General features: G+C 39.3%; 1 protein-coding gene across 2 annotated transcripts in view; it reads right to left on the reverse strand.

Annotated features, from left to right (window-relative positions):
- LOC120535132 (astrotactin-2-like) overlaps nucleotides 1-25,306 on the reverse strand; it is a 2,291,264-nt gene that overhangs the window by 176,354 nt on the left and 2,089,604 nt on the right. For both annotated transcript variants that reach the window (XM_039762741.1, XM_039762742.1), the window contains one exon: nucleotides 22,667-22,808. In XM_039762741.1, the coding sequence (XP_039618675.1) occupies nucleotides 22,667-22,808 (142 nt within the window). The remainder of the gene's footprint in view (nucleotides 1-22,666; nucleotides 22,809-25,306) is intronic.

Here is a 25,306-nt window from a genome sequence, read left to right on the forward strand (position 1 = left end):
AATCGGATACTAATTAAGCAATTGGTGTGGAATGAAAACCTGCAGCCGCTGCGGCTCTCCGTGATCGACATTACGGGGGTCAGGATAGATAGACAGATACAGTTAGGTCCATAAATATTTGGACAGAGACAACTTTTTTCTAATTTTGGTTCTGTACATTACCATAATGAATTTTAAATTTAAAAACTTAGATGAAGTTGAAGTGCAGACTTTCAGCTTTAATTCAGTGGGGTGAACAAAACGATTGCATAAAAATGTGAGGCAACTAAAGCATTGTTATGCAATCTTTTTGTTCAACCCACTGAATTAAAGCTGAAAGTCTGCACTTCAACTGCATCTGAGTTGTTTCATTTAAAATTCATTGTGGTAATGTACAGAACCAAAATTAGAAAAACGTTGTCTCTGTCCAAATAATTATGGACCTAACTGTGTAGGTAGATAGAACAAAGTTTATTAACTGCACAGAAAGCACCCCAGCCTGTAATAAATCAGAAAACTACGCCAGTGAACATTGTAGAGTTATGCCATCAGTTTACAGTCACGAGTATTTCATTCTGTATGTTGCTAGTATTGGGACAGTGAAATTGCAATGAATTAAAAAAATGTAGGGTAATGCATGCTGACAGAAATTGGTCATTTTCTAGATATTATGCTCTTAATTATGGATAGTTCCAAACATTAGCAGTAATGGAGAATGCGTATTTGTTCTCTGGCCAGTTTAACGGTTAATGAAGACGGGAAACAACTTACTTTATTTTTTCCTATTGTTGATGTAGTGGGTGGCTACTGTTTTGTCATTCCCAGATGTTTCTGACTAATTCTGACCAAAACCCTCTGTTTACAATTTTCATTGCAGACTGTAAAATTTACATATAGGTAATTAGTGAACTTCAGTCTAATTCCCATTGTTTCCTTACAAGAAGTTTTATTTGCTCCAGCAAAGGAACGGATAAAACATTGTGATTTTATTTGGTTTTAAAAGTCCCATTCCACTAACCACATAGTCTGCTGCATATAATAATTGAGGAACATTCATCTAAGATATAAAGTGCACTCACTGCTAAAATACACATACATATAACAGTTTTCGGCCTGCTAAACAGGCAGTATGAATTAACTTCCTATTCACTGGCATAGGTGGGTAATGCTCAGCCTCTGTAGATATTAGCCAACAATCACAGAAGACCCCACCTCAATCGCCATTAAGCAAACTCTTCTCCTATCTGTTCAATTGTTGAATAAATTAAACTCCAGTGCATTTTTGTATAGCATCCTTCACTGAATGCAGGCGCAGAGTGCTGTCACAATTTCTTGGGTAAAATGCAAATACAGACTTTACTTAATACAGATGTGGACAAATATGTTGTTACCCTTACAGCTCTACAGCCCTGTATAAAAGGAAAACATTTCCTGAAGGGGGGTGTCTCACTTCAGACCTGACCACGATAACATTTGGGTTGAAATGTGCTGTTGAGCAATAGCTAAAGGGAATTGTCCCTCACAAGGAGTACCTCCAAGCTCATACTTTGTCACTGTTTTTAATGTTTTGATGGCATTAAAAGTAATTTCACACGATTGGCACCCCGAGCATTTGGCTTTGGCTCTGCCTCATCATTCACTCCACTTCAATTGCATATACAGTGGGATGCAAAAGTTTGGGCAACCTTGTTAATAGTCATTATTTTCCTGTATAAATCGTTGGTTGTTACGATAAAAAATGTCAGTTAAATATATCATATAGGAGACACACACAGTGATATTTGAGAAGTGAAATGAAGTTTATTGGATTTACAGAAAGTGTGCAATAATTGTTCAAACAAAATCAGGCAGGTGCATAAATTTGGGCACCACAAAAAAGAAATGAAATCAATATTTAGTAGATCTGCCTTTTGCAGAAATTACAGCCTCTAAACGCTTCCTGTAGGTTCCAATGAGGGTCTGGATTGTGGTTGAAGGTATTTTGGACCATTCCTCTTTACAAAACATCTCTAGTTCATTCAGGTTTGATGGCTTCCGAGCATGGACAGCTCTCTTTAACTCACACCACAGATTTTCAATTATATTCAGGTCTGGGGACTGAGATGGCCATTCCAGAACGTTGTACTTGTTCCTCTGCATGAATGCCTTAGTGGATTTTGAGCAGTGTTTCAGGTCGTTGTCTTGTTGGAAGATTCAGCCCCGGCGCAGCTTCAGCTTTGTCACTGATTCCTGGACATTGGTCTCCAGAATCTGCTGATACTGAGTGGAATCCATGCATCCCTCAACTTTGACAAGATTCCCAGTCCCTGCACTAGCCACACAGCCCCACAGCATGATGGAACCACCACCATATTTTACTGTAGGTAGCAGGTGTTTTTCTTGGAATGCTGTGTTCTTTTTCCTCCATGCATAACGCCCCTTGTTATGCCCAAATAACTCCATTTTAGTTTCATCAGTCCACAGCACCTTATTCCAAAATGAAGCTGGCTTGTCCAAATGTGCTTGAGCAGACCACAAGTGGCTCTGTTTGTGCTTCCTCTGCATCACTCTCGCATACAGCATCTCCTTGTGTAAAGTCGCGAATGGTTGAACGATGCACAGTGACTCCATCTGCTGCAAGATGATGTTGTAGGTCTTTGGTGCTGGTCTGTGGGTTGACTCTACTGTTCTCACCATTCGTCACTTCTGTCTATCCAAAATCTTTCTTGGTCTGCCACTTCAAGCCTTAACTTGAACTGAGCCTGTGGTCTTCCATTTCCTCAATATGTTCCTAACTGTGGAAACAGACAGCTTCAATCTCTGGGACAGCTTTCTGTATCCTTCCCTAAACCATGATGGTGAACAATCTTTGTCTTCGGGTCATTAGAGAGTTGTTTTGTGACCCCCATGTTGCTACTCTTCAGAGAAAATTAAAGGAGGAGGGAAACTTACGATTGACCCCCTTAAATACTCTTTCTCATTATAGGATTCACCTGTGTATGTAGGTCAGGGGTCACTGAGCTCACCAAGCCAATTTGAGTTCCAATAATTAGTTCTAAAAGTTTTGGAATCAATAAAATGACAACGGCGCCCAAATTTATGCACCTGCCTGATTTTGTTTGAACAATTATTGCACACTTTCTGTAAATCCAATAAACTTCATTTCACTTCTCAAATATCACTGTGTGTGTCTCCTATATGATATATTTAACTGACATTTTTTATCGTAACAACCAACGATTTATACAGGAAAATAATGACTATTAACAAGGTTGCCCAAACTTTTGCATCCCACTGTATATACATAGATTTATATATACATTTATAGCCAACCCTGACACATCCAGCACATGGTTTATTTACAATGCACAAATCACCAACACACAACACAATTCAGTTCCTTCTTTGACACCAGTCCATCCATCTCCACTCCTCATCAGGCTTTGTCCACTTCCTCCCGACTCCAGGTGACCAACGAGCTTCTTCCGGCAGGACTTCCAGGTGTGGTGGAAGTGCTGCCAAATAGGGCCCTGTAAAAGTCCAGGCGCCCCCTGCAGGGTTGAGCTCCAATGCTCATGACCTGTGGCCCCCGCTGGAAACCAAGGGGGCTGCCGTCTGTCGGCCCAGGGGAGAAACTATCCTGAAAATACTCTCCCCCCGGGTCCTTCCATATTCTGGGCTTCCCATTTATATATATATATATATATATATATATATATATATATATATATATATATAGGCACACACATGCTCATGAGAGGCAGCTAACGGGCCTGAATGAGAGCAATTCCATGCCAGCCAAGGAGGTGGCGGAGTGCGCTAACTCTTTCACTTTTTTTCTCACTTCTCTGCAGACCTGTTACGGGAAATTTTGCTTGGCCCCGATGACATCACTTCTGATTCCGTCCCTATTGATAACGTCACTTCCTCCAATCTCCTTTAACGCCACCATCATTTTATAAGGAAATCAGTTCTGTGTTGGACTCAAACCTGGACACATCTGTATAATCAATTTATCCTTTTGCAGCCAGGAATATTATATGGGTGGCTACCCTCGTTTATTTTTCTATCCTTGATAATATATATATATATATATATATATATATATATATATATATATATATACAGGGTGGTCCAGATGAAGATTGCATAATTAGATCTGGACCACCCTATATATATATATATATATATATATATATATATATATATATATATATATATATATATATACTGTATACATAGAGTCTCTAAGTATATTAGATACAGTAAAATATATTTTTTTGCTGATAGATTGGTTCTCCTGAATTAGTGACGCTCTATACTTTTTTAAATGTTCAGTACACCTAATGGTGTTAATATTTCTGCTTATGCTGTATTTTGGATTGACTATCAATAAGCAGGTTAATTTGTATTCTTTGCAAATTTCACGGTAGTTTTGTTCCACCCACCACAGTTCACCTTAGACTCCTTTTCTCTCAAAAACTTTTATTATTTCTGTTCTGCATAAGAGTAATACTTTTCTTGGAAATCACTACAAACTACAGGGGTAAGCAACATATAAAAAACTATGATTATGGGAGAAATATTCCTTTAAAAATAGCAACTTTGATGCAGTTTCAGGACCAACACAAACCTGATGAAATCTGATCCATCGCACTGGGACAATGGCATCGACCGCACATAGGATACTTCTGAATTCAGTTAGAGGGTATAACAGTTAATTTGTAACCTTGATCTGTTCCTGAAGTATTGAATTATTCATGGAATGATATGATTATTCCAACTTTGTCAGTTCACAGTCAAAAGGCATGGAATGCAAGGGCAATTGAGTTATTTTAGATGGAATTTTTAATTGTTTTATATTACTGTTGGCAGGTTTAAAGTATAAAAGCAGCAGCTAAACATACAGAGAGACTTTCATATGGTAACAACACAATTATTAGAAACCAAATGTGACGAATGATAAAAATTACTTTCTAAGCACGCCTGGCAAAACTCCAAAAATACCTGGCATATATCATCAGATAATTTAAAAAGGAAACCCCAGCTTGTTATATTTTTCTTATTTGTAAAGATATCACACATTTCTTACAGCCAGATTCAGAACATTACAAAAATGAGCAATGGCCATCTGTGCAATCTTACTCTCACAGAATATTTCTGTGTCATATGGTCTACAATATCAGCTACAAATTCAGTTTATTTGAAGTATGTTAATATGCAGTTTGTAGTTTAAACTTTAGAGAACTGTATTTAATCACCAGAGTATCTCTGACATCCAGAAAAGGTCGCTTCCATGAGTGTGGTCCCATAGGCTGTTTATGTGCAGCGGTGGTCCTTAAACACAAATCCATGGTCTCAACATGTGCTAAAGCCAGCGGATATGGTCAGCAGTGGAACATCTTATAAAATACCCCATGTGTTCGAATGTTTGGAATCCCCCAAAATTTTCACGTCTTTGATGGAAATTCATCAGTTTTTTATTAAGATATGGATAATTTACTTTCTAATACAGCCAAGACATTACTTGTGTTTCTAATGGCTATTATTGCTTGAAGTGACTAATTTATAATTTATTATTCACTTATGGCTGCAAAGCTCCATTTTCCTCAGCAAGTCATTCACTCTTGTCATGGTCAACTCCCTTAGCTTATTCTTAATTAGTCGTGTTTAAATGTCAATTGGTTATTAGAGAAACCTTTGCAATTGTGTTTCCATGGCTGAAGCCAGTTAGTCTGTTCACTTGGGTTACAAAGTCCTGGCATTCCTAAAGTTCAGTTCTTTGTTCAAAAATGGCCAACATGAAACAGTTTTCTCAAGAAACATGTCAATCTATTCTTTTTTTGAATGTTATTCCATAGGACTGATTGCCAAGAAACCGAAGACTTTATACAAAGGTGTCTTGAGAGAAGAGGACAAACTGGATCTAAGCAGGAAAAGGGAAGGCTCAGATGGACAACTGCAGAAGAGGATAAGGACATGAGAGTGTGTGATGTGAGAAACAAGTGCCTTACAGGTCCTCAGTTGGCTTCTTCTGTAAATACAAGGTAAATTCCAGTGTCACGTGCAACACAGAAAAGACGACTCTAGGGTGCTGGTTTCCAGTCATCTTCTGGGCATTTTCTTTTTTTCATTGTAATGTTTTCTTTTTATTTGTTAGTTTCACATAGGGTTTGTTCTTTGGAACTGAAATCATATTGGATGTTCCATTTTTCCCTCATTAACTCTTCGACTTTTGTCAACTGGAGAGGTTTAAGGGTGGCAATCAGTAAATGGTGACCAAACCCACCGTTAAGTTATGCCGTTCAACTCTCGGTGCTAGAAGGAAAGTTAGCTTTGTTGCTATGTCCAAAATTCCCTGTGCTCCCATGAGTAGCAAAGCGCAAACAATGGCATAGACATGTGGTGATTGATCGAAGCGAATGCACAAAGCTAAATACTCCACATGTGACATTTTGAATATTATCTCTGAATTGGAATCTGACTTGTCAGACCTTTGATGCCAGTGATCTGGAGATCGAGATTGAAAACGAAAATGAGGTATCGGCATCAGCTGATCACCTGGGAGGACCGCCGCTTGAAATGATAAGATGTACAAACCAGATTGAGTTGCACTGCGAACATGACCTCCGCTGCCACCCCTGCCTTGTGAAGACAGCCTGGTAGCCCGCCTGACATGCATTCCTGCCAGCCGCCGTGCTGCCCATGAGAGGCTCAAACCACAAGAGACGGCAAACTGGCAGTCATAGCATGCAGCAACAAATGTTTTATGTTGATTTCAACCCACCCAGCCATATTAAAAATATACAGACGAGACTAAAAGTGCATGGCAACAAAGTATTCTGAAACAAAAACAGAATTTGTGCTTCATAAAAGATGTTCATTTGCTGAGATATTAGGAAGATGAGCCTACAATAGCAAAATACAACAAACTTTAAAATGTGGGCAGGTGTTTATAATAAATGGAAGCCACTACTCTTACGTCCATTACACATAGTCCCCCAAATGAACCAGGGAATTAATGAAAGAAAGTAATTAGTCAGTTAAAAAAAAGCTAGCTGCAATGACAATCTGCATCAGCTTTAGATAAAGAATACCTGACTGAAACATGTCAAAGCATTATAACTTACTAGCCATGTGCGCCCAACTACGTTGTGCATGTTAAAGTTGTCTGTGAAGGGCTCCCTGTTTAATCGCGGCTGCCAGTCGTGAACTGGGCCCTTCGTCACACAGCATTATGATTTCTTATAAGGGAAACAAAATTACAAAAGAAAACCCTTGGACATTGATTCGGTAGGAACGGCCTGCTCGGAATCACTGTCCGGATAGTAATTATGTGGTGGTGTAGGAGCATTTCTGCTTCTGTCCGTTCACAGTCCGTCTTGTTTTCAGGACGCTATCGTTTCCTCGCACAATGTCTTCACAACCTTTCTCCAATCTCGCAGGTTGCTTTGTGGCAATCCAAATAGTATGGCAATATACACGGAGCAATGGTTATAAAAGGGGGACACAAAGGTATCCAGGCTCTTTAAAGCATAAATAGGGACAAACTTCACTGAAATGTGAGCAAGGCACGGTACAACAATGAGACACGCAGCACTCGCCGGCTACAACGTAACAATAATAATTTCCAGAACGTGCTGTTACGTTGTCATTCATTTTCCCCACTGTCTTTCTTTCATTCATATGTTACGTAGGCACGTACCTTTTATCTTCGGCAATCTCATTCTCTAACCAGCGTAATGCTGTCCACCACCCCTTTCATTATTCCGGCACATTGTTGACATCCGTGAGTAACAACAACATACTAAACTGGAAGGTGGTCTACGCATGCGTGGAATTCGCGGACAAACAAAGATCAAGATCTAAATGACGATCTCTTTAGTTAATTTAAAGCACAACAATTTGTTTAGTTTGAATGTCTGTGTTTTGAGGTGTGTCTGGCGTACTACAGTCTTCAGTAGTATAAGCCTGGAGGAGATTCTTAATGCAATGCCTATGTTTTAGCTGTCTCTCTACTGCCATGTAGTGCTTCTTCTTCTAATTCATTCACGGACAAACAAAGATCAAGATCCAAATGAAGATTATATATAGAGATCATATGCAATAAATTTTGATCTTAGTTTGAATCACCAAATATAACATTCAAAATTTATACATGTCAAAGTTTTATTTACAGTGCACTCCATAAGGTTTGGGACAGAGACACATTTTTTCCTTGATTTACCCCACAGTCTGCTCCACAGCTTAAAATTACAAATCAAACAATTCAGACGTGACTGAAGTACATATTGCAGACTTTCATTTAAGGGGATTTGCAGACATTTCTGTCACACAATACTTTTTCTACACTATCCCCTCATTTTAGGGCACCATAATGTTTGGACACAGCAATGGCAGATCTATTAAAGCCATCATATTTAGGACTTTGTTGCGTATCCTTTGCATGTAATGAGTCTGCGACTCATAGACATCACCAGGTGCTGAGCGTCTTCTCTGGTGCTGCTCTGCCAAGCCTCTAATGTAGCCATCTTCAGCTCCTGCTTGTTTCTGGGGCTTGTCCCCTTAAGTTTTCTCTTCAGTATATGGAAAGCCTGTTAAATTGGATTTAAATGAGATGACTGGCTTGGCCATTGAAGACTTTAGTATTTTTTACCTTTGAAAAGCTCCTGTGTTACCTCAGCAGTATGTTTGGATCATTATCTTGTTACAGAATGAAGCACTGTTCATTTTGTTTGGAGGCATTTACTGGAACTTGAGCAAATCAGATGTTTCTATACAGCTCAGAATGTACCAGTGTCATCAGGAGTTCCATCATCAGTAAAGAAAAGTGTGCCACGACCTGTGGCAGCCATATATGCCCAAAGCATAACACCCTCTCCACCATGTTTAACACATGAAGTGGTCTGCTTTGGATCTTGTGCAGTTCCTTCTTGTCTCCAGACTTTGCTATTGCCATCACTTTGATCAAGTTCATCTTTGTCTCTTCTGTCCACAAGACCTTTTCCCAGAATTCTGCAGGCTCTTTGAAGTCCTTTTTTGGCAAACTTTAATCTGGCCATCCTGTTTTTGTACTAACTAGTGGTTTGCATCATACAGTGTGACCTCTGTACTTCTGTTCATGAAGTGTTCTGCTGATAGTCATCTCTGACACACACACACATAGGCCACCTGAAGTCTGTTTCTGATCTGTCAAACAGGTGTTTGCGGCTTTTTCTTGACCATAGTGAGGATTCTTCAGTTATCAGCAGAGAAGGTCTTCCTTAGTATACCAGTCCCTTTGTGAATACTGAGATCACTGGTGGATTCTTTCTTCTTAATTATACTCTAGACCAAATCCTTAAGCTGCAATCAACACGTAACTAGTCATGTTGGTCACTTACACATGCCATCGAAGTTCCTTTTTTATAATACCAAGAGGAAAAGCTGAAACGGGCATTCATCAGGTCTCAAGTTCTCCCATGCAGCAAACGCCACCTCCATAATGGTGCATTAGTCCAAACTCGTTTCCAACTGTGTCAACCGTGTTCTTCATGAACTCATTATAAAGTCACAGTCTCAATCCACTGGACTAATTCCCTTCATAATTTTAAATATTTCAATCAGGTCTCCTCTTAATCTTAATCTCTTTTTGCTTAAACTAAAATACTCATAACTCATCCACTGTAGTCCTGAAATCAGCCTAGTCGCTCTTCTCTGGACTTTTTCTAGCACTGCTACACTATTTGGACAAAAGTATTGGGACGCCGGACCATTAAACCTACAGGGACTTTAATGTCATTGCATTCAAATACATCGAGTTTAGTATGGAGTTGGTCCCCCCTTTGCAGCTATAAGAGCTTCCACTCTTCTTGAAAGTCTCTTCACAAAATTTTCAAGTGTTTCTGTGGGAATTTGTGCCCATTCATTCTGTAGAGCATTCATGAGGTCAGGTACTGATGTTGGACGAGAAGGCCTGGCTTGCGATCTCTGCTCCAGTTCATCCCAAAGGTGTTCAATGGGGTTGAGATCAGGGCTCTGTGTGGGCCACTCAAGTTCTTCCACACTGAATTCACCCAACCATGTCTTTATGGACTTTTCTTTGTGCACTGTGGCACAGTCCTGCTGGAATAGAAAACTGCGTTCCCCAAACTGTGAGTTGTGGTAATCACATCTCAAAAACATATGATATCCGATATGGTGTTCCACAAGGCTCTATCCTGGGTCCGCTGCTTTTCTCAATCTACATGCTCCTGTTAGGTCAGATTATCTCAGGTTACAACATGAGTTACCACAGCTATGCTGATGACACACAGCTGTACTTATCAATAGCACCTGATGACGCCGACTCTTTCGATACACTAACACAATGTCTTACTGGTATTTCTGAATGGATGAATAGTAATTTTCTGGAAATTGATGGATGGATGGATGAGGTTATCAGAAATAAACTTGATGCACTAGGTTTAAAAATTAAGATGGAAGTTAAAAACTTAGGGGTAACCGATGACTGTAATCTGAATTTTAAATCGCATATTCATCAGACCACTAGGACAGCATTTTTTCACTTAAGAAATATAGCAAAAGTTAGACCTCTTATATCATTGAAAGATGCTGAGAAATTAATTCACGCTTTTGTTTTCAGTCGACTAGATTACTGTAACGCACTCCTCTCAGGACTACCCAAAAAAGACATAAATCACTTGCAACGAGTGCAGAATGCAGCTGCTAGAATCCTAACTAGGAAAAGAAAATCCGAACACATCTCTCCAGTTTTGATGTCACTACACTGGTTGCCTGTGTCATTCAGGATTGACTTTAAAATACTGCTTATGGTTTATAAAGCCTTAAATAATCTCACTCCATCTTATATATCGGAATGCCTGACACATTATATTCCAAATCGTAACCTTAGATCCTCAAATGAGTGTCTCCTTATAATTCCAAAAGCTAAACTTAAAAGAAGTGGTGAGGCGGCCTTCTGCTGCTATGCACCTAAAATCTGGAATAGCCTGCCAATAGGAATTCGCCAGGCTGATACAGTAGAGCACTTTAAAACACTGCTGAAAACACATTACTTTAACATGGCCTTTTTATAACTTCACTTTAACTTAATCCTGATACTCTGTATGTTCAATTCTTCATAATAACTATTCACAGTGGCTCCAAAATCCGTACTGACCCCTACTCTCTCTTCTGTTTCTTTTTCCGGTTTCTTTGTACCACCTACGCAAAGCATCATGATGCATCAACATTGATGGACTGAAAGCCAGAAGTCTACATGACCATCATCATCAAGTCCTTCCATGAAAACCCTAAATACAAAGAGGACTGTTTGATTTATGTTAGGTAGATTGCCCAGAGGGGACTGGGCGGTCTCTTGGTCTGGAACCCCTACAGATTTTATTTTTTTTCTCCAGTCTTTGAAGTTTTTTTTTTGTTTTTTCTGTCCACCCTGGCCATCGGACCTTACTTATTCTATGTTAATTAATGTTGACTTATGTTTATTTTTTTATTGTGTCTTCTATTTCTCTATTCATTTTGTAAAGCACTTTGAGCTACATTTTTTTGTATGAATATGTGCTATATAAATAAATGTTGATTGATTGATTGAAACTGTTTACACAAAGTTGGAAAAATAGCGTTCTTCAAAATGTCTTGGTATGCTGAAGCATTACCCATACCCTGTAAAACAGCCCAAAACCATTATCCCTCCTCCACCAAACTTCACAGCTGGCACAATGCAGCCATGCAGGTAACTTTCTCCCATCATCTGCCAAAACCTAGACACACCCATTTGACTGCCAAACAGAGAAGCGTGATTCGTCACTCCATAGAACTTGTTCCCACCATTCTCTCCGACACTTGGTGATGTGAAGCTTGCATCCAGCTGCTCGGCAATGGAAACCCATTCCATGAAGCTCCCAACACACAGTTTTTGTGCTTGCATCAATGCCAGTGGAAGTCGGGAATTCTTTGGCTGTGGAATCAGCACAGCTTTGACGACTTTTATGCACCAGACACCAGTCATTGACCCCCGTTCTTTGACTTTACGTGGTCTTCCACTTTGTGGCCGAGTTGCTGTTGTTCCTAAACGCTTCCACTTTCCAATAATGCGACTTACAGTTGACTTTGGAATATCCAGCAGGGATGAAATTTCATGAACTGTCTTATTGCAAAGGTGACATCTTATCACAGTACCACGCTTGAAGTCACTGATCTCTTCAGAACCAGCCATTCTGTTTCAGAAATGTTGTAGACAGCATGACTAGGTTTTTCGTTGTATACATCTGTGGCAATGGGTCTGATTGAAACCCCTGAATTCGATAATTAAGAGGTGTGTCCCAGTACTTTTGTCCACATAGTGTGTGTCCTTTTTGTAGCCTGAGGACCAAAACTGCACCCAGTACTCCAGATGAGGCCTCACCACTGTGTTACAAAAAACTTCAGCATAACCTCCTTGGGCTTGTACTCCACACATCAAGGGCACTATATAACCTGAAATTCTGTTAGCCTTCTAAATGGCTTCCTGACACTGTTCTGACTGTTCATCAGTCACCTTTTAAAATCCTATTTTAACAGCAATTATTTTTGCTTATCTAATCCTGGGACATATGGAAGACAAAGTGCCTATTAAACAAGAGAAAATGTGAAATTAGTTAGCAGCTTTTCTGGAAAAAATTATCAAGTTGCTTACAGCAGGCATTACCAAGTAGCTCATTCAAGTCCAGCTCTTTCCCCTAAATTGACAACCTAAGAAATACATTTAGACTGAAGGAAGAAAACCTTCCAAAATATATTGTTTTAGTAAGTTGAAGGCAATCCAGAGTTTCAGGCTTGCCAGAATAGTACATCACTTGGGATGCAACACAAGCACTTCTTGTGGTTAAAACGAGTCCAATGATAATACGCATTTAGCAGAAATATCCTTTGAAAACTGGAAAAAAAATTCAAGCCCAAATATTTTGATTTAGACACAAATGCTGACTGGTGTCACAATTATTTCAATGTTTCTCTGGTAGTATGGCTAAAGGTTAAACAATTTTGCATTCTCAATAACTTCCATATTATTTCCAGTAAATGTTTTACTAACTGTTGGCAAGCAAAGTAACTGAGGTCAAGAGAGACGGATAAAAAATGTAAATAGGAGAGAACAAAGAATATTTTATAATTATGGCATTCACTGCAACACTGTATATACACTGAAAACATAAGAAATATTTAATGTTTCACATTTTATATGCCGTGACAGTGCCTTTCAACATACGGGTGTTCAATGGAGATTTTTTTTCAGAGCAAAAGTTTATTGGATTAACAGAAAATATGCAATTTGCATCATAACAAAATTAGACAGGTGCGTAAATTTGGGCACCCCAACAGAGATATGACATCAATACTTAGTTGAGCCTCCTTTTGTAAATCTAACAGCCTCTTGACGCCTCCTATAGCCTTTGATGAGTGTCTGGATTCTAGATGGAGATATTTCTGACCATTCTTCATACAAAATCTCTCCAGTTCAGTTCCATTTGATGGCTCCCAAGCATGGACAGCCTGCTTCAAACCATCCCATAGATTTTCAATGATATTCAAGTCAGGGGACTGCAATGGCCATTCCAGCACATTGTACTTCTCTCTCTGCATTAATGCCTTTGTATATTTCGAACTGTGTTTTGGGTCATTGTCTTGTTTGAATATCCAACCCCTGCGTAACGTCAACTTTGTGACTGATGCTTGAATGTTATCCTGAAGACTTTGTTGATATTGGGTTGAATTCATCAGACCCTCGACTTTAACAAGGGCCCCAGTCCCTGAACTAGCCACACAGCCCCACAGCATGATGGAACCTCCACCAAATTTGAAAGTAGGTAGCAGGTTTTTTCTTGGAATGCGGTGTTCTTCTTCCACCATGCAAAGCGCTTTTTGTTAGGACCAAATAACTCAATTTTTGTCTCATCAGTCCAAAGCACTTTGTTCCAAAAAGAATCTGGCTTGTCTAAATGAGCATTTGCATACAACAAGCGACTCTGTTTGTGGTGTGAGTGCAGAAAGGGCTTCTCGTCACCCTGCCATACAGATGTTCTTTGTGCAAATTGTGCTGAATTGTAGAACGATGTACAGATACACCATCTGCAGCGAGATGTTCTTGCAGGTCTTTGGAGGTGATCTGTGGGTTGTCTGTCACCATTCTCACAATCCTGCGCTTATGTCGCTCCTGTATTTTTATTGGCCTGCCAGACCTTCTGGGTTTAACAGCAACTGTGCCTGTGGCCTTCCATTTCCTGATTCCATTCCTTAGAGTTGAAACTGACAGTTTAAACCTCTGAGATGGCCTTTTGCAGCCTTCCCCTAAACCATGAGACTCAACAATCTTTGTTTTCAGATCTGAAGAGAGTTGCTTTGAGGATCCCATGCTGTCTGTCACTCTTCAGAGGAGAGCCAAAGGGAAGCACAACTTTCAATTGACCACCTTAAATACCTTTTACCACTCATGATTGGACACTCCTGTCTATGAAGTTCAAGGCTTATCGAGCCAATCCAACCAATTTGGTGTTGCAAGTAATCAGCATTGAGCAGTGACAGGCATTCAAATCAGCAAAATTACAAGAGGACCTAAATTTTTGCACAGCCAGTTTTTCTAATTTGATTTAATTGCATACCACTAAATACTGCTTCACTAAAAATCTCTGTTCGGAAAACACGTCAGTACTCAGATGTTCCTAGGAAATGAAAGACAAACCAATATTATCTTTTTTGTTGAAAGGAGAGTCAATTATTATGCAGGCTGAGAGGGGTTCCCAAACTTTTTCATATGACTGTAATCAGTTATAGACAAGAAGATTAAAAAGAGCTGTATGGAAAGAAATGCAAAGAGGAAAAAGATCAGGTCAGAATTGCATAAGTAATATCTTACAAATTTGTTTTTTGGTTGTTTATTTTTATATATGCAATTTTTTTACCATTATCACGGTGACATCATGATCAGTGCAGTTTGTTCTTATTTGTTTTGAACAGGCACTACAGTCATGGGATATTTAGGATAGCATGTCATTATGATGTATTTTTTGTATAGCGCTCTTCACTTGGTGTATGTGTACAACGCTGGAACAAATTCTCAGGTAAAATGCTAGTATAGAATATACTAATTACTAAATACAGAATTGGTCCATATGAATATATAGATTTGTTAAAACACACAGAAAACAAAGTAGAAACAGATTAACATAAATGCAAACCAACAATATCTGTCCATTACCCCTAAAGCATTAAATGGCTTTGGGCATTAATTCACCTAAATTGTATACCCAAAAATAAATGACTATTATTCATGTATTGTAATAAAGGAGTTGCAAATGGCTGAAGAGTAGTAAGTACAACGCTTCAAATTAAAAAAAAAATTTGAACGTGAGCGTCAGTAGGCCAAATAGTTACCCAAACTATTCTATAACATTTCAGTAATTATTTACTGATCTTTCTGATCATACGATAGGTCATTACGATAACAATTGATGAGAACAATTTATAATTAATTGCAGAATTACGGTATTTGAGGGCTCCTCTAGAGTGCCTCTTTCTCCTCCACGATTTGGCTTAAAAACTTATCAGCATATCGTCATCTCATAACAGGCTTAAATTTCGAGTTTGGTATTTTCCTGTCCAGCCATTTTAGCACAAGACTGTCTTCAAGAAACTGTGACACACATACAGACACACACCCATCATCGACACGGTATCAGGGAACCCTCAAACATCGAGATTTGTCCCAAAACGGAGATGAAACTTTTTGACAAATCTCTCCCATAGATGACAGGTAATGGTGGGGGAGGGCACAATGCAATAAGAGTATTTACATGATTAAAAACTTTTGTTTACACTTATATCAACTAAATAAAACACAAAAAAGGGATTTCTCTCCAAAACACTGGATTTTACAGTACATAACCAAGACATTTCATGACGCACAACCCTGGAGTGAAACTTCTTTTGTGCCCCAATCTGTCAGCCATCATTGTGTCAAGTTTAGATTCCCATGGCATTGCAAAGTTATACTCCTTTGTACACAAAAAATAAATTAGTCTCTTGCGTCTAAACAATCACTCAAAACAAGTGTTGCAGTGGCAGTTATGTTGTTTTACTAATTTATTGAAAAAAAAAACAGTATACTGAACATATACCGACAAACACTTTATATCGTACTCTGAAGCAACAACTAAAAAATTTCTACATTAGCTATATACTGTGAGGGATGGCTGGGATCGTTACCCGGCCGGGTCACCTCCTTAATGGAAGGACAAGGGGAGATGGCTTATGAAGGCTCCTATCTCCCCCAAGCTGCTATTTCGCAGCTCCCCCTGGGGTGTAACAGCACCTCGGATTCCCACAGAGCTATATGAGAATTGGTATTTGTCGGGTCAGCCCTGTTGGGTTCTGGTGGTGCCACCGGGAGGTGCTGTAGGAACTTACATAGGGTTCCCGCCTTCCACAAAAGTACGTTCCCAGGCAACAATAATGTGACAGTGGAAGAACTCCCGGGATTCAGAATATAAGAAGCTGCTTGCCTTCATTCAGGACGCCACAGTCAAGAGGGAGACGGCGACACTTGCATGAGAAGGAGTGAAGGAGGCTGCAACAGAGAGAAGAGACAATGCGCTGTGATTTATTATATTGCGCTTTATTCTGTGCTTCTGTACTGTCCTTGGTGCTGGTGGGAATTGTTTCCCACTTAATAAATGCCTTGTGTTCTGCTAAACTTGTGCCCGGTGTCTGTTGTGTCTGGTGTTGGGGAGCTGGTGCGCCCCCGGTGATCACAATACATACAGCAAATCACAGCACTTTGTCTCTTCTCTCTGTCGCAGCCTCCTCCACTCCTTCTCATGCAAGTGTTCAGAATCTGAGTCAAGCTTTGTGGGTAACGATGTGAAATGGTGCATAAAGATGAGCAGTTACATAGGCATGATATCTTTTGACCTTTATGCACAGCTATGACATGCATTGTAGTACAAATGACCAATCACAGACAACTATACATCATGGGAAGGCTCTGAACCCCAGATACCCAATGGTAATGAGCCTTTCACTCGACATAGGAGGGATACTTGATGGAAGCAGACTAATTCAACTGTGCCGCGCTGCTCGCCTCGGGGCATACGTGTGCAAGTTACACAGAAACATATGACTTATTTGAAGGAAGACATTCTTGTGTATGTACAAATGTACTTGTGGGTTCTTTGCAGCATAAACAACTTTGAAATATGGTGGGATACCTCATGTATAAGTGGTTAATTAACGGTTGAACTAGAGGAGATGTTGCGAAATGGGACACCATGCTGTAATTTTTTTTTTGTGTCAAATACATTTTTGCTAGAGGATGAGAGGGTGTTTATTTAGAGAGGCTAAATGTACCATTGTGGATTTATGCAGATGATGTTATCCCCTTTGCCTCATCTGGCTATGACCTTCGAGAGGCACTCGAATGATCCTTGAAGAGTGAGAAGAGGTCAGGATGAGGATCAGCATCTTCAAGTGTGAGCTTGGAAAAGAGTTTAATGTTCTCTCCAGATGAGATGGAAACAACTGCCCTTGGTGGAGGAGTTCAAGCATCTCAGAATTTTATCAGAAAAAAAAAAAAGTGGATCGCAACAGTGGCAGCTATTCTGTGGGTGCTGTAGTGCTCTGTGGTGGTGAAGCGGGAGCTGAGTTGAAAGACAAATCTCTCGGTTTACCAGTTGATTCTATCCCTGTTCTCAACCATGGTCACGAGTTGTGGGTAATGACAGAAAGAATGAGATGCATGTACAAGTGGAAGAAATAAGGTTTCCTTGCAGGGTGGCAGGGCTGACACGCCATGATAGTGAAATGCTGAAGGATTTAGGAGGGGATCCGGAAAAGTTGCCCCCCACATCTTGCTCATCACATTTCGCCCCCACTCATTTTGCTCCTCACACTTCGCCCCAGATATTTTTCCTATGACCTACCTGGATCATTGAAACTTTTTTTTAAAATTATTATTACCTATATTTTATTTTATTTTTAATTTTGATTTTATTTTAAATATCAAAATAGCATTCCATAGAACTAAAGTTTATTGATTCTGCATGTTTTTTTCATCAGCACCATTACTCAACCATTTAGGAAAACCTCATAGTAGAGTCGCTGCTCCTACAGATCAGGAGGAGCTAGTTGAGATGGTTTTGGCAAGTCATAAGGATGCCCTCCACAGGTGCCTGCCACTAGAGTGTCTCTTAGAGGGCTAGAACAACCAGTAAAGAATCAAATATCAAAAAATATATATTTGTGATCTGCAACCTCGAAGTAGCATATAATGACACTCCATTTGCCTATATTAGTGATTCTCATTTTCACAACGTTTATTGAAATGGAGTAACTTTGACCCCTTGTATTCCACTAGGTGGTGAACTCCTGGGGTCAGGTGATTGTGACATACACAAGTTCAACTCATTATTTTTGCTGAGGACACCTATTAGTTTATTCTTTAATATAAGGTGTGATTTCCTGCACAAAATATGGTGCAAAAATGACCAAATATTAGGGCTTTTTGGGTATAGAAGGACAAAAATAAGGGGGAACTCCCAAAAAGCTTGATGTCTTGCGTAACTAGACATCAAAACGAGTCGAACGTAATATCATATACTGTATATTTATCATGCTGGTGAATATGGAGGAACCAGAGAAAAAGAAAAGTAAGACATTGCAAAACATTCATAAGTTATTTTTATAAAACATAATAAGACATGAAAACCTATGACACAAATTATTGGGAAAATACTATGAGAGTTCTCAGGATTTCACAGAGAGACCGATACAAGGTCTATAGAACGTGATTACAGCTTAAAACTACACACTGAAACATTCCAGGGTTTTCTTTCATGCCGGTCTTTTGAGTTAAATATGTTCATCTTAAGGTAAATTATTTATATCAACAATAAAAATGCCAGATTTGTTACCGATAGTGAATTTTGGCCAAAACTAAAAAAAGAAGAAAGAAAGGAATTTGAGGCTTTTGAAGCAAATGTGTTCTGAATTATTGCGTTTGCAACCCTATTAAAATAAAATATTGAAATGTTTGGCAAACTTTGGTCTCCGTTGCTTATATTCAATTTCTTTGCTCTCTTATTTTCTTATTGCTGTCCCGTGACACTGAATACTTCAAACAGCAATGCACAAAGCCTTAGCACTTAGCTGAAGGTTATCCTGGGTAAACAAACTACTTCGGAAAGATCAGTCATTTAGTCTGGAATCCAACCAGAATTCCATTTTTATATGTTTTAATGGGCCACTAATGTGCCGAGAGGAAGTGGATCATAGTTTACAACCGTCACGTCTTCCATGCTGCACTATATATGAGACTAATTACTGTAAGATCGAAATGTTCTTCCAAGACCTTGCAAAGCATTCTTTAGGAACCTTTTTTTTCCAAACTGCATTTATGCTTTTAATCTACTGGAACCCAGATGATAAAACAGGGATAGGAATACAGATCGTTTTGGGGAAAAGGATATTCTCCTTTCTTTGCTGTTTTTAAAGATTTGCTCTTGTTGTTGGCTCTTCTCTCTTTCTTATAGGCAGGGGTTGAATTCTGCTTTGTTAATTTTGACTTGATTGTATGTAATGTTATTTTCTTCAAATAAAATCAATAAAAAAAAGAATACAGATCATTTTAGTACCGATATTCAAAAGTCAATTGAGGACTTTATTTATCAGATGACAGCACTCAAATGCACAGTATCATCATCTGTGTGTATATTTAGTTTAGCTAAACAGCATGATAGATAGATAGATAGATAGATAGATAGATAGATAGATAGATAGATAGATAGATAGATAGATAGATAGAACTTTCTTATTTCAAGATCCCTGGCAGTAGCAAAGGAGAGAATGAAGACAAAACTGAGTGCCAATATGATCAATGCTGCACATCCTCTTGCTGACACACCAACACTGAGGACTTTCAGCCTACAAATTATTTAGTAGAAGTGTGTTAAGAAACTCTGTTATATGGACAGCAAGGCCTCAATGTGACTGTGACTGCACAGTCAGACTTTTCTTTTAGGTCATTCTGGTGTCTGTTTGCGACTATAGTGTGTGTGTATATTGATTTGTTTATTTAACAAGCTTCTGTAAAAAGGCCAAGTTTTGAAGATCAGTCAAACATTTTAATTGATGCTAACAAAATCAAATAAACCAAATCTAAAAAATACCAAATTTAGAGTTTCACAAGATCAGCTGCTGATTTTCCTTGAATTTTATATTTTGAAGTCTTGATACCTGTACGATTGTTTGTCATTTTATGGGGCCTCAAGCATAATGGCATGCGTAGAATTCACACTATAACGTGGCGTAAACACAAAAGCGGAAATGTACTTACGCACAAAAAAATCCAGATGCATAAATCTGTGCGAACGCCAAATTCCACGTTCTTCCGCTACTTAAATCCTGGTCAGCGTGAAAAGTAGCGCATGTGCATGCGCCTGCTGACACTCCCCGTCTCCTCCCAGAATTACACCACTTTGAATATGCAAATCAATATAAATAGCCCTTAAGCTTTGCATTCTTTGAAAAGGCAATGGCAAAAGCATTGGAGGAAATAGAAGAAGTTCAGCGAATACCAAGTGGTGGCAAGGAAAAACGTACTATTTGTTGGTTTAAACAGTGGTATAAAGAACAAAAGGAAGCTGATCGAGTGACACAGTGTGTTGCAGAAGCTTAACAGCTCAAGTTCACAAAGTCACACAGTGCCCGAAATAAAAACGAAGTTGTCAGATATCAAAGTCGCCGTGAAAAGGTAAGTCTTAGCACACCGTCTGAGTTTCATATGAAAGCTTATTATGTTCCAGAGAAAAGAAAAATAATAGGTACACAGTTGGAACAAAGCTTGAAATGTCAACTTTAATCTCGAAATTTCCACTTTAATCACGTAGTTTATTTTGTCATTAAAGTAGAACATCATAAACTTCATCTTAAAATCATTTAATTTACTAGTTACTCAAATCCCATCGTAAGTAAAGTAGCACGTTAAATGCTTTGTATTTGATCTTCTATGTGCTCTATGTGTGTGAATCACTACGTGCTTCTGGGCCTTCTCTTCCTCTGACAGGACACAGAATCCATTACATTTGTGATATTACAGCTCTCTGAATAATTCAAATACTGAGTTTATACTTGATATCATTTTCATGATGATAGGAGTTAAAGCATGTAATTAAACATGGGAACACGGTGGCGCAGTGATTGTGCGCGACCTTTGATGAAATACTTTATTACAGCAGTACTGACTCTTTCAAACATACTAACCCCCAATTCCTGTCCTTACTTTTCTTTCTCCAAATACCCAATCGCCACACAATCAGCTCTGTAATAGACGTTAAGCCATCTGTAAGCTTAGAATGCCAATTCTTCAAAACTTTTAAGGAACATTGAAATATCTTCGTAGTACAAGTTTAATTATTCTATCTATCTATCCTTCCAGTGTCATGCCAGTCCCAGCAAGAATACAGCGCGAGGCAGGAACAATCCGTGAACGGAGCACCAGATCCTTGCTAGCTCAGCAACACCATGTCCTCACATGCTTAATTATTAACAATATAGACTATTTAAATGAACTTAAAGTTTTATCTGTATAATATAATAAACATATTTTGCTGCATTTCATCTTAAAAATGATATCGACATCATATGTAAATACACGCTTTATAAAGTGGCTCAGGATGTGCAATATTATAACTGAAGTGCAAGTTTACAGTAAGGTGAATTTAATTATAAGTACAAACAGTTCTACAAGGAGCACTTGATGGACTGGTTGAGTGTGTTTAGAGCTCTTGGGATGAAACTCTTTCTGAACCGCGAGGGAAGGCTCTGAAGCGTTTGCCGTATGAGAGCAGTTCAAATAGGCTGCATGTGCTAGATGCTGTATACTGATTATTCTCAGCTGCTGCTGTGATTCACACTCAGATACAGTGATATAAATGCTCCGAGTGGTGCAGTGAGAGTAATATGGAAAAAGATGATCCGCTGTGGCAACTCCTAACGGGAGGAGCTGAAAGAAGAAGAAGAAGAAGAAGAAGTGAGAGTAACAACGCTAAAGCAGTTATGGTATTTGGAATACTATGGCTGTTCCCTGGACCATTATATTGTTACAAGTTAATTACAATCAGATGCATTACACTAATAAACAATATGCGGTTAGTTTCTGTGTATTTATAAAGCCGCGTCATGAAAATAATGAGTAATCACACAAGAACAGTACCATTGCTTTGACGCTGGGTGCCGCCAGTTTGCAAAACCGAGCGGAGAACTTGCGTACGACAAGGCATGAGGTACCGTGGAAAAGTGCGTGGCTTTACGCCAAGGGTAGGTTTTATGCATCGCGATTTGAACGTGGAAAAGTTCTTACGCAACATTTCTGTGCGTACGCACCGTTTATACATGAGGCCCCTGGTCTACCTCACATCATCAATCCTGATTGTTAACGTGATGTTCATTTTTTAATTCTCTTAATGGCCACAACTCTTTTCAATTAAGTTTGCGTTACTTATTTCCCCAAGTTTATTTTTTTTTTGTGTAAAATTGTAATACACAGAAATGAAGGTGATAATTATTTAAGATACAACATTATTCATACTCTGTAAATCTGAGAGCAAACTACTCCAATGAAATCACTTTAAACATTTAGTTAAAAAACAAAACAGTAGATAAGAGGAAAGAGTTCACTTACTTATAGAGGCTATCTGGTTCCAGGCACTTAAAGATTAAAGAGTAGATAAGAGGCTGACCAAAATCTCCATGACGTTTGCCCGCCACTATGCATGAAGAGCCAGGACCTGAGAGAAGGTCATCAGCAAAGCTTATTACTTCCCCTGATGAGAATAAAAAGATGAAAACAAAAGTAAACTTTAAGTGTGATACACAACAGCACATTACATGGAAACCTAATCCAACTCTAAAATTCTCAAAGGCATCTTCAGGTACCTGAAGACACCAGTGAATGTTAAACAAAAGTGTTTTCAAGATGGTAACCAGGAACTGTATTGTAGAGAAATGGTCAGGTGAATATTTACTGAACAGAGCCTGTTGGACCAACACTCTTCTTGAACACTACATATCCAGTGGTGGCACAAAGGGAATGGACATTTCTATTTCACATATGTGAAGTTACGTACCTGGAAGGGATATATATCTATATTACTAAACAAAGGTTGTATATATGCATGGATGCCAGAGGCCAGAAGCAAGGCTTGCACAATACAACCACCGCCTGAACGCAAACGCGCACAATACAACCACCGCACAAAAGCGCATGTGCACAATACAAACGCCACCCAAACGCGGACAATACAACCGCCGCCCGAATGCGCACAATACAACCGCCGCCCGAACGCGAACACGCACACCACCGCATATACAACCTTCGTTTAGTAATGTAGATCTCCAAACCGGGATCCGCCGCCATGGTCACTTTAGCATGCAAATCCGCCGCAGTCACCATCAGGGAACTAGGTGGCACCAAAAGCGCACGCGCACAGCCCCTCAGCGCCCCAGAGTCAAACCCAGTGGCTTCCCTGAGTCAGTAGGTGGCGCCCAAACAACACAACACAACCTGTGGGGATTTACCTATCTGAGCCTGTATTTGGACATGGACATGTGACATTAAAGTGAAGGTTTTAACTACTCCATACTAGGCAGAGCTGATTCAAGGACAGGAAACCATCTTTGCCAAAAATGTTGTTTATAAGGAAATTTTTGGTTAACTACTTTGAATTTACCATTTTATGAATTTTTTTGTTTCCAATTTACTTTATTTAAACCTTTGCAATCCAATATTTTTTTTACTTATGAGTGCAGCAACTCAAAGACATTTTGGACATAAATTATATAACAATTAAATTTCAATTTTAGTTTTAATAAATTGGTTAATTTTAGTACAAATATATTTATTTAATTAAATGAAAATTTTCCCAGGACGCTCCCACCCTCCAAAGATCGGAGGGAACAGAAAGTGATTGCCATTCTTGGATTTCCGATTCTTTACAGAATTGGGCGTTTACTGATATATATATATATATATATATATATAAATACTAGCTGAGTAAGTCCACGCTTTAAAAATCCCGGGGTCATAGAAACTATTGAAAACTATCGTAAACTATCATAAAAAAAAAAAATTGAGATGTCAGGTAATTGAAAGGAACTGCTCTGGGCATCTTTCTTGTAGGAGGTTCTGTTTTGCTGATGTGCTGGCCTCACTTATGTATTAGCGGCTAAACAAGTTTCTGTTTCCTCTGAGGTGGAGCCCTTACCCTGACTCCACCTCTCACTTCCGGGCTGGACAGACAGACAGACACACACACTTTCATGAATAGACATTTATATATTAGACTAGCTTTGTAAGCCCATGGTGTAAAAAGCCTGGGGTCGTAGAAATTATTGAAATCCATCCATCCATCCATTATCCAACCTGCTGTATCCTGACTACAGGGTCATGGGGGTCTGCTGGAGCCAATCCCAGCCAACACAGGGCGCAAGGCAGGAAACAAACCCCGGGCAGGGCGCCAGCCCACCGCAGAACTATTGAAATCATCAGAAGAAAATTGAAATGTAGAGATGTCAAGTAATTGAAAGGGACTACTCTGGGCATCTCTCTCCTAGAAGGATTCATTTTGCCGACATGCTCACCTCGCTTATGCATTAGCGGCAGGAGGAAAAGTAAAAGGGATACCATTTTGCCAATGTTAGCGGCTAAGCTACTCTGTCGTTCTTCTGAGGTTTCATTTTGCCGACGTGCTGGTCTCATTTACGTTATTAGAAGCTAAGCACATTTTCTGTTTCCTCTGAGGCAGAGCCCTTACCTCGACTCCACCTTTCACTTCTGGGCCAGACAAACACACACACTTCAACGTGTAGACGTTTGTATGTAAGATATGTGACTGTTAGGACAGATCAAAAACAGGCACCAAACAATGCTGTGGCATAAACCCCACTTAATGTGAAAATAAAAAAATAAGAAGCGAGTGTAAGCAGCAGGTGTTGCAACCAATTCAGTCCCCATTGTCACCCTCCCGCAGCAAAAATGTCAATCAAACCTCAAAATCAGTGACGTTTCACGAGCAGGACTTGCACAGAAATCAATTCTAGACCTTGTTCTTCTCTACGGATCATTGAAAGGTTCAGAATGTCTTTCTCTTAAAAGAAAGTTACTCGTCCTTACAAACGTTCCTCCCGCAGCAAGGAACCGGCGAGAATGTGCATTTCTGCAGGTTCATTTACAGGTGACAATTGCATGCTCAATGCTTGATTCTATTCATATCATAGAACAGGAGCACTAACTAAATGAACTACAGTACAAGTGACAGCACAC

The sequence above is a fragment of the Polypterus senegalus genome, chromosome 9 (genome assembly GCF_016835505.1).
Source record: "Polypterus senegalus isolate Bchr_013 chromosome 9, ASM1683550v1, whole genome shotgun sequence".
Taxonomy (NCBI): Eukaryota; Metazoa; Chordata; class Cladistia; order Polypteriformes; family Polypteridae; genus Polypterus; species Polypterus senegalus.